The sequence below is a fragment of the Ananas comosus genome, linkage group 12 (genome assembly GCF_001540865.1).
Source record: "Ananas comosus cultivar F153 linkage group 12, ASM154086v1, whole genome shotgun sequence".
NCBI lineage: Eukaryota > Viridiplantae > Streptophyta > Magnoliopsida > Poales > Bromeliaceae > Ananas > Ananas comosus.
The window spans coordinates 332,810-351,837 of NC_033632.1; the positions used below are offsets into that span (position 1 = coordinate 332,810).

The window sequence follows — 19,028 nt, forward strand, 5'->3', positions numbered from 1 at the left end:
TTAGTTTAGTTGAAGCAATGTCAGCCCGAGACAATGGTGATCTGGTGCCCATTGCTGCTACTAACAATCCTCCTACTGCGCCGGATGGTGCTATGTCCATTCAAAGGTACTAATGACCCTTTTTTCCAAGTACAAACAAGTGATGTCCCTCCTGTGTCTGTTCAAAGTACTAATGACCCTTTATAACAAAGTACAAACAAGTGGTCATCATGTAGGGTTGGATGGACCCGGAAATTTTGGCGTCACTACCAGTTTTCTTTAGCTCTTCTGTGGGTCTAGAGGAGAAGCCAAACTCTTCTTTGGATCAAGAGGAGAATCTAGAGTGCGGTGTGTGCAATTCGGAGTTCAAAGGCCAATAAGAAGGGAATTCTCCTTCCAAAATGTGGAGATAGATTCCATGTGCAATGCATCCACAGGTGGTTTCAGTTGAGATCAGCTTGCCCTTTATGCAGATCTAGTGCTAAAGCTTGAATCACCAAAGGATGAGCCCATTTGAGTTCGCAAAGGCGAAGATATATCAGAAAGAGGCGCATAGAAGAGTACATACTGTTACTGTTGCAGTACAGTTTTCAAGGAAGAGGAGTCATAAAGAAATTAGTTACATACCACTCCATTTCTTCAGATAATGATATGGTGGTTACAAGCAACACCATCTATCGAGCGAAATAAATTCTTTCTTATATTTGTGTCTGTTGTTGCTATTGTTGTGGCTATTGTTTTCGAGCAGTTGACTTTCATGCAATGAGAAAGTTTATAAGCAAGGATATAAATACAATAGCAACATGCTGCCAACGTGCTTAAACAAAAAGAGATGTTATTAAAATTGCATGAAATAAATAGAAAGATATATGACTTGCTTCACCGCCTCGGCGCCTCACCGGTGCTTAGCAGAGTTATGAAAGGGCATTGAGATTTACATATCTCAAATCTAATAGTTGGGGTAGATACAAAGCTTATCTGCATACGGTCTTTTTCACATGGCTTTAGTAAAAGATACATAAGAAATAAAACAAACCAAACTTCAGTTTGATTTATAAACAAGCAAAATTCACCTACCAGTAGCTGGTTTTCGTATAAATATCTCAAACTGTTTCTGGCTTTTGGCGCCTCTGAACATCAAAATGGACATCGATCAAACCTGTTATACCGGCAGTGACCTTGTCCCCCACTCTTACAGGGCCAACACCTTGAGGAGTACCTGTGTATTCAGGTCAAAACAACACTGCGAGTGATATATCTTAAGTAAATAATTTGTCGATGCCAGAAATAAGTGATTCTTGAGGAAGAAAAAAGAGAGGTCACTAATATTACTCAAAAAGAGTTAAATGTAATTTATTGGAGATACGGAGGTGTGTTTAATAAGTAAAATTCAATGTATTAAATTAGTTTAATATGGGTATCAGAGAACGGGATAAAGTTTCAAGGGATGAACATTCTGCTAATTGTTTTATTATACTATGGAGTAGCTTCTAATGCTGTAGATAATGCTGAAATGTAGTAATCTTTAAGTGAGCAATTAAGTCCTTGTTGTGAATATGCAAAACCAATGAGTATTTATAACATACTTATCCATACTAGTAAAGGTTATCATGTATAAAATGCCAAAAAGTTATCCATTCCCTCATAAAAGAATTTGCCTGTTTAATCATCAAATTCATGCATCCAGTTCTGGTTTTAGTAGAAGCTAAAGATCTTCAACAAAGAAAAATGTCTAACCTAATCAAAACAAAGAGAAAATTATTAGCTTTTTACCTGTTAGAATCACATCGCCTTCCACTAATGTCATGATGGAACTAATATGACTGATGAGAAAAGGGATCTTGAAGATCATGTCCCTTGTTGAACCCTTCTGCTTAAGCACATCGTTTACCTGGAAGAAATTAGGTAATTAACTAAAAAAAGATATAAAACAGAATTTATCCTTATGCATTATGAGAAAGCAACACATGTACTGTAACTAAAAATAATATGATAGGTACAGAAGGAAGTAGTATAAGAACCTTTAACCACAACTCCAGATCATCGGGATTTTTCACCATCGACTTTGGGAGCTGCATTTCATTGATAAAGAGAACTCCTTAAGTAAATTAAAATAGCAATTAACTTTGTAGGTAAGCAGGATAAATATGATGGCTTTAATGCTAATCTCCTGGCGAGCTCATTAGTTAGAAGTGTAATTGTAGAAGTAAACGGTAAAGATGGATATAGTATGTTTAACTCTTTAGTACAGTGAAAGGAGTAATTAGGATTGCTAGGACTGCTTACAACTTGACTGATAGGTGTGAAGGTGTCCTGCCCTTTCGCCAGAGTCCATGGTAGACCTGCAGACTACAAAAAACGCTTGCTTTAGATGACTCAATTCACCAAGAAAATTACAAAATCAAATATATGAATGCTGATGCTGTAAGGATATAGTATAATACAATTTCCGTAATTTGGATGTCATCACATCACTACTAAATTACTTTTCTTCGTTCCGATGAGGCACCACCTCTCATTATGCTCAAAACTTTTATTGGAATGGCAGTATAGCCTAGAAGTGATAAGAAGCACAAAATCTTACCAAAAGATTAAGAATGACATAAATTTTGATACAGTGAAATGTAAATGGGGAAAGTGTCCACCTTAGCAGAAGATTGAATTTCTCGTGCCGTCATATCCAGACCAAGTGCATAACCTGCAATTTTGAAGGAGTTATATGGAATACCCAGGCTTTCAACCACCAATTATATTGACCGTAAAAAGCAGAAAGATAGTTTGACAGCAAATAAAAGTTACATAAGCAAGCATCTTATAGATAAACAAGGGAATGGAAAAAAAAAAATTAGGAAGCATAGCAGAAAACCTAATTACCCAACCAAACTATGCTGAACTTGTGTCATTAGAATGGGGAATTAAAGTATACAATATTGTGAGTTGTAAATTTGTAATGACCATAAACAACTGAATGGAATAACCAAAACGCATGGGATCCAAACAATCTTCGAGAAAAGATTCTTTTTATAAGAACTAATATCATTAGCAGAGCTTTTAATATGCTTCCCTCGACAGAACGGCTTTATGAAGTCTCTTAAGTTGAAATTTTGTCAGTTGTAGCTTCCAGCCAAGAACTAGTAATTTTGACAAATCACTTTGAATGACTAATAGCTAACGAAGTTGCTAAATTTTAACAAATGCCCAAATAAATTTAGGAGCATTAGCTTAGAACCACAACATTTATAAGGTTGAAAAGTTGCCAATCAAAATATGTAAAGTCGGAGGATCTAATTTACGATGGCCTATATTTGAGTGGGTCTCGACACATTTTTACCATAGATTAACTAACATGCACCACATGATTGATGCAATAACTCAATTGGTAAACTTAAGCTATAATTTCTCTTCCTGCTCTACATTTAAGCCGCGAAGTCGCATATACCTCCGACGTAGTCCATGGCGGCTTTCACCGGGACGTCGCGAGCTTTCTGGCCAATGACTACGGCGAGCTCCACCTCGTGATCCAGAGACTCCAACGGGTGGGGGATCTCGATGGTGCCGCCGTTGCGTACGTACGATGACGTGGGCTTTAAGAACAGTACCGGCTCCTAACAACGCCAACACCACCACCACCACCACCACCACCACCACCACACCAACAGCGTTATTGCGGTCAAAGTGTTCGATCAAATGCCATAGAAAAGGAGATCAATATAGGATTCTAGGAGGAGGGAGAAAAGGACCTTGGGTACGGCGTTTCCGAGCTCCTTGGCGTGCGCGGCGTAGTTGCGGCCCACGGCCACGATCTTCGTCCCCATGTTCAGAAGCTTCTCCGCCGCCAACGCCGCCCCCGCCGCCATGGCCGGATCGATCGCCCCTTGCGGAAAACTCTAATTGCTCCTCGTGAGGGAAATAAGGGGGCGAGAGCGGAGGAGGATAAGAGAGATCGGGGGAGGATAAGAGAGATGGGGGGAGAAAGTTGCGATCGCCTTCGCCTTCGTTTGAAAATTACTGCTCGGGCTAAATGTGACCAGTGAGTAAATATTGCGAAATGGTCCCTGTACCTTTTCAATTGAGCTACGCAGTCCCCAACCTGATGATAAGGATGCATAAAATATCGGGCTTTTTTTGCAAATAGCCCCCTTACAATTTTTTTTTTAAATTGGCCCTGTCAAAAATTTATTTGCAAAAATGGCCCTGGCCCCGCAACGCAAGCGCCACGTCAGCGCCACATGGTTTAGTTGAACACGGTGAACCATTCACCGTGTTCAATACAAAGTTTTTGTATTGGACACGGTGAATGATTCACCGTGTCCAATACAAAATAGCTAAGAACGAAATATTTGTATTGGACACGGTGAATGATTCACCGTGTCCAATACAAATAATTGGACATGATGAATGGTTAACCGTGTCTAATATAAATACCTCCAACTTAGCCATTGTTGAGATATTTGTATTGGACACGGTGAACCATTCACCGTGTCCAATACAAAAATCTTGTATTGAACACGGTGAATGGTTTACCGTGTTCAACTTAAATACCCGGGCCCGCCCTACCCGCGTGGCGCTGACGTGGCAGAGGCAGGGCCATTTTTGTAAATAATTTTTGGACGGGGCTATTTTTGTAAATAAAATTTGTTAAGGGGCTATTTGCAAAAAAAATCCTAAAATATTCTATAAAATAGGCTTTTTTTTGCAAATAGCCCCCTCACAAATATTTATTTTAAAATTGGCCCTATTAAAATTTAATTTGCAAAAATAGCCCTGATCCTGCCACGCAAGCGCCACGTCAGCGCCACACGGGCGAAGCTGGGCCAGATGTTTAAGTCGAACACGGTGAATCATTCACCGTGTCCAATACAAATGGGTATTTGTATTAGGCACAGTGATTGATTCACCGTGTCCAATATAAATGGGTATTTGTATTGGACACGGTGAATGATTCACCGTGTTCAACTTTGCCTCAACCCCCCGGCGTGGCGCTGACGTGGCAACCACGTGGCAGGGGCAGGGTTATTTTTGTAATTTAAATTTTGACACGGCCATTTTTGAAATAAAATTTTCTAAGGAGGCTATTTGCAAAAAAAGTCCTATAAAATAAGATGTATTACATATTTTAGACTCGTATGTTTGACTAATGTATGTTGCGCTTTTGAAATGTGATACAACCAACATACCGAATGATCTGTCCCTTCTTCTGGATTATTAAGTAATATATATATATANTATATATATATATATATATATAGAATTAGGCTGGAATATTATTAAGAGTAAAATGTTTTTTTTACTATCAAATTTTTAACCCTTTGATGAAAAATTGTAGGATCAGGATGATATTAGTCAGTTAAAGCTAAGTGGTTCCCCTAGGGTTGAGTGGTCCTTACTGGGTTATAATATTTAATCCAATGGTTAGAAATAATGAAATGAGTTGATCCAAAAGCTAAAAAAGTGGTAGCAACAATGAGATTTTGCTACTAATAGTAGCCCAGTCCAACTATATATATATATATGAGTAGAGCTACTGTACTATCGGAAGCATAAAATGGTTAGTGCTTTCGATTTTTTTGCCCTTAGATCAACTTTATTGATTATTTCTAACCATTAGATTAATATTATTAACCAATGGGGACCACTCAATTCTAAGGGAACCACTATTATTCTAACTGTAAAATTTTTAATCCAAATGCTAAAAAATCGGAAGCACCAACTACTTTAAACTTTCGATAGTATAGTAGTTCTACACTATATATATATATTATTGTTTTTGTTGAGGGGGCTATTTTAGAATTTGGAAGAGACTCTACAGTCTCCATACATGTATTTTTTGGTTGAAAAAACATTATTTAATTTTGGGTATTGTTTGCAAAAGGAGAAGCAGAAGCACAAACTTGGGCTTTTGACGTACACGAAAAGGCTGAGTGGGCTGAATAGAAAAAAACTTTTGGCCTTTTTGAACTTTTGACGAGACCATTCTCCTTGTAAACCTACCCAAAAGCCTTATCCCTGTCCCCAAATTGTCCCCCCTCTCTCTCCCTCCCTCCTCTCTTCTGCTGGAGCTCACAATCGCCAGGGGAGAAAGCCACGAAGGTGTGAGAATCTCTCTCTCTCTCTCTCTCTCTAAACTCTAACTCCCCAACACACTCATAACATCTCGCATGCTCTCTCTCTCTCTCTCTCTCTCTCTCTCTCTCTCTCTCTCTTGTAAGTGATGGGTATTTAGACTCATAATAGTTATTAGCTATATTTCATTTTCAAAGATACCCTCCAGACTCTAGTAATGCATGAGCAAATTCTTCAGAATTCGGAATTTACAGCACTAGTTCCTCTTTCATTTATGCTTTGTTTTCCTGAATCTTTTTCCGTAGATATATAAGAACAAAGCTGATGCTCAGCGTCTAGTCAGCCGGTCACTTGATAATTAGGCTGAAATAAACCGATCTGATCTCGTTTTGTTTTTGAGAGAAGAAAGAAGAGAGAGAGAGAGAGAGAGAGAGAAATGGATTCTCTGGCTGTTCTCGGAAGAGGTCCCTGTCTTCTGTTGTCGAAGCCGCCCGCAGCGGCACGAAAAGACGGCCTCTCCGTCTGCTATTCCATATCCCTTGGCTCGAACCTTGCAGCGTTCGGACCATCTCCTTTCCTCTCCCTTCCGAGAAGCCCAAGCCGCGGCAGGCTCCGTGTTCGGAAGCCCAGCACGAGAACCACCCGTATCTTCCTCCCTCACCTCGTCGCTGCCATGGTTTGTCTCTCCCTTCCCTTCCCGTGCTTATCATTTCTTCGCTCTTGTCTAATCTAGGACTTTGTTTGGCCTGACTGGAGCTTCTGTAGAAAGTGCTGTCGATTATGACGGCTTCTAGTCAAAACAAAAGTCTGCAGACTTTTCGGTTTCTAATAAATAAACGCCTGGCTGCTGTTTCTTAACAGTAGAAAGATTGTTCCAGAAGCCAGGCTAGATAAACATGTATAGTACGAAAAAATGTAGAAAGAAGTAATTTGGTTTTAGAATGTAGGATTTCCCTTTAATCATGCGGATATGAGAAGTTGTTTGCTTTCTTTTTTCTCTGAATTTAGAACTCGGTTCGACGATTAGAATAATTTGTTTTCTCAACTTTGTAGGAGGAGGTTGAGGAGACTTACATCATGGTGAAGCCTGATGGCGTCCAACGGGGTCTGGTATATGCTCTGCAGCTTTCTTTTCAGCTGGACTGATTTCAGCTGGATTTGCTCTTTTAAAACACCCAATTGTTTTTTTCCCACATTGTTTATTAGGTTGGAGAGATTATTTCTCGTTTTGAGAAGAAGGGATTTTTGCTGAAGGGTTTGAAGCTTTTTCAGTGCCCCAAGGAGTTAGCTGAGGTACTCTTCTTTGACTACATCTGTCTTCATAATTTATAGATAAAAATGTACAAAACTTGAACTATCGACCATTTTGAATTAGCTATACCACCTTTCAAAATTTTGATTTTACTATCCAACCTTGTGATTTGTTGAAAAGAATTACAGCTGGAAAGAGGCCTATATTGTAATTTGTTGTATTTGTTGAAAAGAATTACAGCTTTGGAACTTCCATTTCTGTGGCACTAATATTTTATGACATATTTTTCATTAACAGGAGCATTATAAAGACCTCAAGGGCAAATCTTTCTATCCTAAGCTGATAGACTACATTACATCAGGTCCAGTTGTTTCTATGGTATACCTCTAAGCATAGGCCTCTCTGTATCAATTTCTTACCGAAGGTCTTTTGTGTGATTTGTACCCTTGAAGACTCTGATTCTTATTACGTCTGTAGAGTTCCGATTCAAGCATTATAATCCTTTTGTTAGTTTACTGTTTGTAAAAAGATGCCGCGTCGGCATTGCATTTAGAGTTAGCCGACATGGCTGCTTCCTGAGGTTGGCCCTGCAACAAGTTATGCTGATTTGGCTTTTTTTTTTTTTTTTTTTTTTTTTTTTTTTCTATTTTTCCTCGTCGGTAGACTTATAGAAGAACTTATTGAAATTGTTGAAATTGTTGAAGTTGAAAGTCCAACAACATAACGGATATCCAGATCAAGCTTCAGGGAATAAAGTGTAATCAGACCTAGGTTTCAATTTTTTCACTGTTATGCCGGTTGCTGTTTTTAATCTTTTTGGTTATCAGGCTTGGGAGGGTGTCGGCGTTGTTGCATCAGCCCGTAAGCTTATAGGAGCTACAAATCCTCTTCAAGCTGAACCAGGAACTATTCGGGGAGATCTTGCTGTTCAAACGGGAAGGTTGAACTCTTGAACTCCCTGTTCTTTTCTTTCTTATAGTCAGTTTAAATCGGGTTAAATTCTCTTTGGGTGTTTTATCTTATTTCAAGAGAACATAAGATTGCATTAAATATTTTTTGCAGAAACGTTGTTCATGGAAGTGATAGCCCTGAGAATGGCAAACGCGAAGTTGGTAAGTCATACAGCACTTAACAGCAACACGAGCAGACGTATTTACTTCTTAGTATGATCAATCCGGATGGCATTTTATGTTTATTATTAATGTATAGAACCATGTGGAAAACTCGCTGCATAGGTAAACAACTAATGTGAAATAATAACTTATGGGCTACAAAGAATATTAATAGTCATATAAATCTAGACTTATTGGTCAAGATGACAAGCTTACTATGACTAGTCCAAAAGGGACTTTATGTTTATATACAAACACATATACAAATGTACATTTTGTTTTGTTGCCATTGCCATTGTGGCGTATCCTTTCCATGCTATATATTCTACCCTGTGACTAACTATCCGATTTTTGTTATTAACTAAAAATGATCTATATCATTTCTAACAGAGTTTAACCATATGTGCCCTTTTTCCAACAGCTCTCTGGTTCAAGGAAGGAGAACTATGTGAGTGGATACCAGCTCAAGCACCTTGGCTTAGAGAGTAAATTTAAGAATAATTTACTCCAAAGCCATTTCTGAGGTTCAACATTTCGTCTTTTCTTCTAGCTCCATTTTTCGCAAATTGTTGCTTCTTGTGGTTGATAGTGCAGGTTACTAAGAGGGTTGTAACAACCTCATTGAGATGCGAAGGATAATTACACAATAAATTTTAATTTCCTTTCCTTCTCCTGCGGTAGAAGATTAGGTAGAATTGGGGCAGTCAAAATTTTGATTTACCCAGTGCATCAGATGTTTGTTTGAATTTGTCCCTGAATTATTGTACTTTGATTCTTTATAAGTAATTGATCCAAGTTTCTCCTTTGTTGGATACATTTTCTCGTCCTGCTTATATCTTTGATTAATTGCGCATATCATCTGTTTCGAAGTACTTTGAACTGCTTGCAAATACCAGTACGATACAAAGTGCAGTATAGCGTATTGTACCTGTGTAGCTTCTTGTATTCATGCCTCTTCAAATCCAGCTTCTCATTTTTTTGACATTGGTGCTTCTAAAACTCTTATTTGTGCAGTGGGCTCTGAAAATTTAAGATGGTTTGGCTTTTTCATGCGTACCTGGCAAGGATACAAATGTATCCGAATAAATTAGCTCATCAAGGACATCAATGAGGAATGTTTTCAGTAGTATTGATGCAATTGTGAATAATTATATGGGTGAATATGCCAAAGAAAAAAAAAAATCTAGGAAAAGGGGAAAAGAGAAAGAACACATTCCAATGTCATTTATAGCAGGGAATTTTCAACAGGGGCAAGTTGAACGAAAACAATGAACTTGGCCACAAACCTTTTATTCCACCACTCTAAAGAGGGGAATATTTTGGAGTGGGGGAGCATCCAATCCACTCATTTACTTTATGTCCAGCTTTACTACTTTCCTTTTTCTTCCTCGACACATGCGGTAAAGATATGTCAACACATGAAGTAAATAAACTTTCTCTATTGTGCAATGTTCACTGAAATAAATGTTTTTTTTTTTAAAAAAATTCCCTTCTAAAAAGCTTACTACTCATCCCTATTCAAGAGTCAAGACCAAATATATGAATCAAAACTAGACAACATGAGATGCACTCATCTACAGTAAACCGATCAAATGTCGCATAATAATATTTTTGCATGTAATTTAATCTTTTAGAAGAAATATATTAATTCTTTTTTATTATTTTTTTTTTTTGGCAGTGGACATAGCAATACTAATTTGGAGCTATTGCGAAGTTCTAGTCTTATAAAAATTTTAATTATTTTACAGTAGATAGAAAAAATTGTAGCTGAAATAAAAGGCGGAATCATTATTACCAGTACCCAGAAACAATCACCACCGTTCATTTGGTATATACTACGAATCCGTACCGATCGAACGATGAAGAATAGATATCTATACGTATTCGGGTCAAATCCTAGGCCCCTGTTTGGTTCGGGGTTAAGAAAAAGTAGCTATTTCAGTGATAGGGTTGAGTTCGGGGTTAAAATGGTGTTAAAATTTTTTTGTGTTTGGTTGGAGGTTGGAGTTAGTCTATAATAGTGAAAAAAAGTGTTTGGTTGGAGTAGGTGGGATAAGAAGATAATGATTGATAAAGAAGAAAAAGGTGAGAGCTCGGGATGCGTGCGGGGTTAAAGTTGGGAGGGGGAGTGGGGTTAATGATTGATAAAGAAAAAAAATGTGAGGGCTCGGGATGCGTGCGGGGTTAAAGTTGGGAGGGGGAGTGGGGTTAGTAAACCCCACTAATCCGATTTGGGGTGGGGTTTACTAATCCCACCCCAAAAGAGTGATGTTTGAGTATAAATTGGGGGTTAAGGGCCCCTTAACCTCCAACCAAACGGTGGCTAGAGGTCTCCGTAAAATACGCCGCGGAACACTATACCGCGTCGAACTCCTCTCCGATCCTTCGCCGCCCTATAAACAATCCCCTCCTCCCCTCTCCTCCTCCCACAAAACCTCTTCAGGTCTTTTTGGGGCTTCGAATTTTAGGGTTTTAATTTAACTTTTTGGGCCTTTTTTCCGAGGAGGAATCATGCTCGTCTACCAGGATCTCCTCACTGGTATGATTTGCTTCCAAATTTGGGGATTTTGTGACCTAAACCACTTTGATTTCTTTCGTTTTTTGGTGAAATTAGTGGCTTTGGTGATGGTTTACTTTTAGATCGTTAGCAAAGTTTGGATTTTGGGCGTCTTGATCTAGAAGTTGGTGCTATTTTACTGTTTTTGTATTACTTTGCGGAGCCTGCTTCCTTTTTTGGGAGTATTTTGCGTAGAATTTTCTTGTTTCTGATGAAAATCGACGGTTTGGTATTCAGTAATCCTAGATCTGTAGGAGAGATTGGATTTTGGGCGTTTTAAACCTGAATTGGTGCTATTTGAGTATTAATTTTGTGGTTTCTTGCTGAGTTTGCCTCCTATTAGTTTTGGTTATGCTCAACTTTCAGAGAATTTTTGTGAATCGCAATATTTTTTTCTTTTATGCTTCGGCGTGATTTGTTAGAAAAGCTAATAGAATTTGGAAATTATTTAGTCGATGTGGAGAAAAAATAGATATCTGAAATTGGTGTTTTAATGCTCTAATAGTCGAGTCTTGTGTATTGATTGTGGGCGTGGATTATCTCACTTGATTGTTGCTAGTTTGATTTATTTTGAAAAGCTTGGTATCTGAGCTTTGCCCACCGTAATGCTGCATAAATCCCCTCAAAGGTAACCAAATTTAATGATATATGGATTGTAGTTTGTGTGTGCTTGTGCACGATCTAAATATTTGAATAGGGTTATGAAGTGTGATCTAAATATTTGATGAGGGTTATGAAGTGTGAATTTGACGGGAAAAATATTTTTTGGTGGCTTAATGTTTAGTTAAGATAATACCATGTATATTGTAATTCAGATGCCTTGTTTTACCTTTTTACCTCTTTCTTTTCTTTGTAACAAATTATGCAATGAAACTTTGGCTGATTTTTAGTGGCCTAACAAATTTATTTTGATTGCGGACATTGTACTTCTCTTGATGGTTTCTGTAAAATAGTGGATATACAAGAAGATCCACTCGTCATCTGGTCCTTTATTACACTGACTTGCTGCTTGAACATTTTGTATGGCGTGAGATTGAGATCACGCGTTCTATTCTCGTCGTTGGTTTGCTAATAAACTGATGCTATTCATTTATGTTCTCTTTGTTACTTGCTAACAATATATAGTTTGGATCATTTGATAGGTGATGAGCTCCTCTCAGACTCATTCCCCTACAAGGAGATTGAGAATGGGATGTTGTGGGAAGTTGAGGGGAAGGTCAGTATTACATTAGACCTTTTCTCCTTTTTCTCCCCCCTTTTTCTATTTATCAAGTTTTTTCGGGGGACAGTCACAAACTGATTTTCTTCTGAATTAATGTCATCTGTTCTTCTAAGTTGGTGCTTAGTTCTAATGTCATCAACAAATGATATTACCATACATTCGATAACATGAAATAACTACTGAATAATGCAGTGCATCACTACCGGGAGAGCTTGGTGAATGAATTTAAATGCACTAATAGTCAGCTGACTAACATATTAATCTATTGGCAGTGGGTGGTTCAAGGAGCCGTTAGTGTAGACATTGGTGCAAACCCTTCTGCGGAAGGTGGGGAAGAAGATGAAGGGGTTGATGATCAGGCTGTAAAGGTGGTTGATATCGTCGACACCTTCAGGCTTCAGGTTGTTTTTCCTCTTTCATTGAATGAAACTGATTTTTTTTTTTTTTTTACATTTATTTTGGTCATGTAGATATAAGTCGCGCTGTTGTTTGTTTCTTATGATATTTTCTTCTAATATTACTTGCTCTGTAGGAACAACCTGCTTTTGACAAAAGGCAGTTTGTTACCTTCATGAAGCGCTACATCAAGAACTTGACGCTCAAATTGGACGAGGAGAAGCAGGAACTTTTTAAGAAGCACATTGAGGGGGCCACCAAGTTCTTGCTCTCGAAGCTCAAGGACTTCCAATTGTATGTCCTTTATGTTCTGGTTATTTGTTCACCACTCTTCTACACTTTGATAGTATGATTGCTCTCTCAATGAAACCGATTCGTATAATTTTTAAGGTTAAATGTACATACGGTCCCTAACAGTTTTATGAATTGCAATTTAGTGTAACACATTGATTCCCAAGCATGACCATGACTTGAGTTTACATTCAAAATCTCTTCGACTTGTTAGTTTCACAGCTCCTACTAGGAATAATATTGTGAGAAACTGGCTATGTTTAAGGTATTATTGTCTTTTACATTTTTAGCCCAAATTGCAATTTATCGAGAGTTCAGGGCCTATGCACATGCTATCAATTTTGAAACAATAAATAGAACCCAATACTTTTGGTGGTGAGTACTGATCATATATATTATATATTTTTTTCCTGCAGTTTTGTCGGCGAGAGCATGCATGACGATGGTGGCTTGGTATTTGCATACTACAAAGAGGGAGCAACTGACCCGACATTTTTATACTTTGCCTATGGATTGAAGGAGGTCAAGTGCTAAAGATGATGATGCCCCTCTATTTCCGTATTGCCCCATGAAGACCTTGCTTGTTTTATCCCTTTTTTTCTAAAATTTCTTTTTGCCTCTTATGCATTGAACTAGTTTTAATGAGTACTTGTTTGATCTCGGGTTTAATTTGAATACTTTATTGAGGAATAATGCTTTCTTGCTCTTTTTGAATCCTTTCCGTATCAGCTTTTTTTCTTTGTAGTGTCATAATTGGATGGCCACTATAATTGGTTTTGTAGATTTTCTTTTTGTGTGTGTGTGTGTGTGTGTGTGTGTGTGTGTGCGGATTCTGTTTTCTCTTATATCACTTTGGTTATGTCATTCAAAACAAATTTTTGAATGACACAACAGCAGAAGGTTTAACCAATCAATGAAGAGGGTAACCGCATTACCCTCTCTTTGGATTAAATGAAATTTAAAATTTGTTAAAAATCAATTGCTGATAATGCATTTTTCTCTGTATTACAATCTGAACTTACATCATTAGTTGATTTTCTTGCTCTCTCTTTGCCGCAATGCAGTAAAAATAGCACCTTTCGTGATTTGGGTTCTTATAATTAGCTAGATTTGTTCTTGCTGGCCAGTTTGATGCCATTTTGGTGTTCAGTGTGATATTCTTGTCTGTCTCATTGTTCTCAGATGAAGAGGTGATAACTGTGATTAGTTTATTGGGAGCTATTTTGTTTGGTGAAGATTTAGTGGGCCGTTTTGGAAATAAATAGACGAAGGCTTGATTCTGGTAGAGCCTTTTTCCGCAGGATGCGATGTTGCTGTTGTTTCTGCAGTTGAAGTTAGCAGTTTACTTTCGTCGTAATTATGCAACTCTGGAGTGATGCAAATTAGCCAAATCTTATGATGATTGTGCTCCTTCAGGCTTCCCATCTGTACCATTGCTTTTGTGCGAAATGTTTATTTTCGACATCTTCTTGACATATATTATTACTATTATTATGCACATGAAGGGAAAGCCTTTAGTTGAAGCACGCATCGCTGGTGATAAAAATCGGGATTGGTTGTTGCTGACCAGGGATGTCAAATTCAATTCCTTCAGGCTCCGTTTGGATCGGGAATTAGTAGGAACTAGTTATACCGGGGACAGGTACAGGTATGAGTTTTTATAGGAATAAGGGTATTTTTTTGTTTGGATGAAATTGTGAGTATAAGCTGGAACTAGAAAAATTATGTTTGGATGGTTTTTGGAAATAAGAGGAATAGTTGGTAGTTATAAATAGAAAATAATAATATTATCCCTATAATTGAATTTTAAACTTATAATTTTAAATTTTAACTTTTANCCCTATAGGGAGGAAATATGGGTTTGTTTTTTTTTTACTACCCTTGTTCACAAGGGTGGTATTGCCCAACATAGACCATAGACCATGTTGGGCAATACCCCTTATCCCCCTTTTATACCCGAGCCAAACGGAGTGTCAGTGATAGTTACCTTTATGAAAATTGAGTTTTTCTTTCGGGCATTTCGTATTGTATTATCATTGCTCTTTCAAAGCATTTTGTTTTAACTATTAAACGTCATCTAGATGTCTAGTTAAAGATATCAGTGTAATTGTAGTAGCACCACAATATACTTCATAGATTTTTTGAACTTTTTATACACTATATATATATTTTTTTCAAAGGCAACTCTCAACCCTTTTTCTTTTTTTTTTTTCTAATTTCTATATTATTATAAGTAAAAAATTTATAATTTTGTATATAGATTGTTAAAAAATACTGATTGAAAGTGTCGGAATATATAATTAGAGTTTGAGCTTAGACCCGCACCCAATCTATTCTAATAGTTCTTTATCTGTCCGATTAGTATCCCTTGTCGGTTGGTCCTGCTGCTAATATTTGATAGAAATTTTTAATAAGGACAAATATAATTTGTATTTTTTTATTATTTAACTGGTATTTTTTATAATAAAGTTGTTAGATTTTATTTGTAATAACAGATTTACTAACAGTAATGGGTTAAGGAAAATGCTATTAAGCCTTTTATATATCCTTCGCGGCGGGGCGATTACGAATCAGAGTCCAATACACAGAAGCCATCATCGACCGCTCATTCGGTATATACTACGAATCCGTACCGATCGAACGACGCAAAACAGATATCGACACGAACTCGGGTCAAATTCTTGAGGTCTCCGTAGAATACGCCGCGGAACACTATACCGCGTCGAACTCCTCTACGGCTCTACAGCCCTTCGCCGCCCTATAAACCCTCCCCTCCTCCCCTCTCGCCCTCCCACAAATCCTCCTCACTTCTTTTTAGGGCTCCGAATTTTCGGGATTTAATTTAATCTTTTGGGCCTTTTTTCGGAGGAGGAATCATGCTCGTCTACCAGGATCTGCTCACCGGTATGATTTGCTTCCGAATTTGGGGATTTTGTGCCGTAAACCGTTTTGATTTCTTTCGTTTTCTTTGGTGAAATTAGTGGGTTTGGTGATGGTTGGCTTTTAGATCGGAAGCAAAGTTTGGATTTTGGGCGTCTTAATCTAGAAGTTGGTGCTATTTTACTGTTTTTGTATTATTTTGCAGAGCTTGCTTCCTTTTTTGGGGATAATTGTGCGTAGAATTTTCTTATTTATGATGAAAATTGACGGTTTTGGTATTCAGTAGTCCTAGATCTGTAGGAGAGATTGTATTTTGGGCGATTTAAACCTGAAGTGGTGCTATTCGAGTATCAATTTTTTGGTATGTTGCGGAGTTTGCCTTCTATTAGTTTTGGTTATGTTCAACGTTCAGAGAATTTTTGTGAATCGCAATATTTTTTTTCTTTTATGCTTCGGCATGATTTGTGAGACAAGCTAATAGAATTTGGAAATTATTTAGTTGATGTGGATGAGATTCCTGAAATTGGTGTTTAATGCCCTAATACTTTTGAGTCTTGTGTATTGATTGTGGGTGTGGATTATCTTACTTGATTGGTGTTATTTTGATTTATTTTGAAAAGCTTCATATTTGAGTTTTAACTACCGTAATGCTGCATAAATCCCCTCGTAGGTAACAAAATTTGATGATGTATGGATTGTAGCTCGTGTGTGCTTGTGCGCGATCTAAATATTTGATTACAGTTATGAAGTGTGAATTTAAAATATTTGATTACGGTTATGAAGTGTGAATTTATGGGAAAAATATTTTTTGGTGGCTTAATGTTTAGTTAAGATAATTTTGTGCATATTGTAATTCAGATGCCTTGTTTTACTAATTACCTCTTTCTTTGCTTTGTAACAAACTATGCAATGAAACTTTAGCTGGTTTTAGTGGCCTCACGAATTTATTTTGATTGTGGACATTGTACTTCTCTGGATGGTTTATGTAGAGTGTTGGATATACAAGAAGATCCACTTGTCATCTGGTCCTTTATTACACTTACTTGCTGCTTGAACATTGTGTATGGCGTGAGATTGAGATCACACGTTCTATTCTTGTCATTGGTTGCTAATAAACTGATGCTATACTTGTATGTACTCTCTGTTACTTGCTAATGATATATAGTTTGGATCATTTGATAGGTGATGAGCTCCTTTCAGACTCGTTCACCTACAAGGAGATTGAAAATGGGATGTTGTGGGAAGTTGAGGGGAAGGTCAGTATTACATTAGACCTTTTCTCCTTTCCCCCTACCTTTTTCTATTTTTCAAGTTTTTTTCTGGGGACATTCACAAACTGATTTTTTTTTTTCTGAATTAATGTCATCTGTACTCCTAAATTGGTGCTTAGTTCTTTCTAATGTTATCAGCAAATGATTTTACCATACATTCCATAACATGAGATAACTACTCGAATATTGCAGTGCATCACTACTGGGGGAGCTTGGTAATGAATTTAAATGTACTAATAGTCAGCAGACTAACATATTAATCTATTGGCAGTGGGTTGTTCAAGGAGCCGTCAGTGTAGACATTGGTGCAAACCCTTCTGCAGAAGGTGGGGAAGAAGATGAAGGGGTTGATGATCAGGCTGTGAAGGTGGTTGATATTGTCGACACCTTCAGACTTCAGGTTGTTTCTTCTCTTTCATTGAATGAAACTTCTTTTTTTTTTGGTAACTTTTATTTTGGTCATGTAGACGTATGCCACACTGTTGTTTGTTTCTTATTATATTTTCTTCTAATATTACTTGATCTGTAGGAACAACCTGCTTTTGACAAAAAGCAGTTTGTTACCTTCATGAAGCGCTACATCAAGAACTTGACGCCCAAATTGGACGAGGAGAAGCAGGAACTTTTTAAGAAGCACATTGAGGGGGCTACCAAGTTCTTGCTCTCGAAGCTCAAGGACTTCCAATTGTATGTCCTTTATGTTCTGGTTATTTGTTCACCACTCTTTTACACTTTGATAGTATGATTGCTCTCTCAATGAAACTGATCCGTATAATTTTTAAGGTTAAATGTACATACGGTCCCTGACAGTTTTATGAATTGCAATTTAGTGTAACACATTGATTCCCAAGCATGACGGTGCTTGAGTTTACATTCAAAATCTCTTCGACTTGTTAGTTTCATAGCTCCTTCTAGGAATAATATTGTGAGAAACTGGCGACGTTTAAGGTATTATTGTCTTTTAAATTTTTAGCCCAAATTGCAATTTATCGAGAGTTCAGGGCCTATGCACATGCTACCAATTTTGAAACAATAAATAGAACCCAATACTTTTGGTGGTGAGTACTGATCATATATATATATATATATATATATATATATATATATATATATATTTTCCTGCAGTTTTGTCGGCGAGAGCATGCATGACGATGGTGGCTTGGTATTTGCATACTACAAAGAGGGAGCGACTGACCCGACATTTTTATACTTTGCCTATGGATTGAAGGAGGTGAAGTGCTAAAGATGATGATGACCCTCTATTTCCACATCCAAAGTGGATTATAGTCCTTGTTAAGTTGATATTTCTCTCCTTTTTTTGCCTCAAGAAGATGCTGCTGCTTTTATCGGTTTTTTTTTTCTTCTTTTTTGCCTTTTTGCTCTTTATGCATTGAACTAGTTTCAATGAGTGCTTGTTTGATCTCGGTTTGGTGTTTTTATTAATTTGAGTACTTGATGAGGATTAATACTTTCTTGCACTTTCTGAATTCGTCTCCTTATCGTATTCTATGATTTTGTTAGAAAATTGGATTGGTAATCTATGTGCATTAGCTTTTATTCTTTGCAGTGTCCAATTGGGATGCCAGTTATAATTGGTTTTGTATGTTTTTTTTGGTTTGTGGATTCTTCTTTCTCTGTTGTCACTTTAGAAAACTATTGTTTTCTGTGTGTGATGCTTGAGACTAATGTGTCGCCAACAACAACATGTTTAGCCAGTCAATGAAGAGGGTAACCGCATTACCCTCTCTTTGGATTTAATTAAATTTAGAATTTGTTAAAAATCAATTTCTGATACTGCATTTTTCGCGGTATTATAATCTGAACTCACATCATTATTTGATTTCCTTGCCCTCTTTTTGCTGTAATCTTGTAAAAATAGCACCGTTCATGATTTGGGTTCTTATAAATAGCTAGATTTGTTCTTGCTGGCTGGTTTGATACCATTTTGGTGTTCAGTGTGATATGTTGTCTGTCTCATTGTTCTTTAGATGCAGAGGTGGTAACT

At 37.3% G+C, this 19,028-nt stretch overlaps 4 protein-coding genes across 5 annotated transcripts; 3 read left to right on the plus strand and 1 right to left on the minus strand.

Annotated features, from left to right (window-relative positions):
• Positions 894–3,959, minus strand: LOC109718591 (acylpyruvase FAHD1, mitochondrial). The gene is made up of 7 exons (XM_020244893.1): positions 3,720–3,959; positions 3,419–3,584; positions 2,625–2,677; positions 2,266–2,328; positions 2,001–2,051; positions 1,753–1,870; positions 894–1,198 (listed from the first exon to the last, which is right to left on the minus strand). Exons 1-7 carry the CDS (start codon positions 3,834–3,836, stop codon positions 1,083–1,085), a joined length of 684 nt encoding a protein of 227 aa, XP_020100482.1. The 5' UTR covers positions 3,837–3,959; the 3' UTR covers positions 894–1,082.
• Positions 5,913–9,222, plus strand: LOC109718590 (nucleoside diphosphate kinase 2, chloroplastic). The gene is made up of 8 exons (XM_020244891.1): positions 5,913–6,069; positions 6,348–6,718; positions 7,096–7,152; positions 7,249–7,335; positions 7,592–7,672; positions 8,122–8,234; positions 8,357–8,406; positions 8,828–9,222. The coding sequence occupies exons 2-8, from the start codon at positions 6,479–6,481 to the stop codon at positions 8,893–8,895; spliced, it is 696 nt and encodes a 231-aa protein (XP_020100480.1). The 5' UTR covers positions 5,913–6,069; positions 6,348–6,478; the 3' UTR covers positions 8,896–9,222.
• LOC109718952 (translationally-controlled tumor protein homolog) lies at positions 10,788–18,510 on the plus strand. Of its 2 annotated transcripts, XM_020245457.1 has the most exons (6): positions 10,788–10,945; positions 12,106–12,179; positions 12,458–12,586; positions 12,718–12,875; positions 13,289–13,408; positions 18,269–18,510. In XM_020245457.1, the coding sequence occupies exons 1-5, from the start codon at positions 10,918–10,920 to the stop codon at positions 13,404–13,406; spliced, it is 507 nt and encodes a 168-aa protein (XP_020101046.1). In that variant the 5' UTR covers positions 10,788–10,917; the 3' UTR covers positions 13,407–13,408; positions 18,269–18,510. The 2 variants fall into 2 exon arrangements, with proteins under 2 accessions (XP_020101046.1, XP_020101045.1); XM_020245456.1 differs by lacking the exon at positions 18,269–18,510 and having other exon boundaries at positions 13,289–13,593.
• Positions 15,626–18,489, plus strand: LOC109718953 (translationally-controlled tumor protein homolog). Its single transcript, XM_020245458.1, has 5 exons — positions 15,626–15,776; positions 16,935–17,008; positions 17,295–17,423; positions 17,553–17,710; positions 18,149–18,489. Exons 1-5 carry the CDS (start codon positions 15,749–15,751, stop codon positions 18,264–18,266), a joined length of 507 nt encoding a protein of 168 aa, XP_020101047.1. The 5' UTR covers positions 15,626–15,748; the 3' UTR covers positions 18,267–18,489.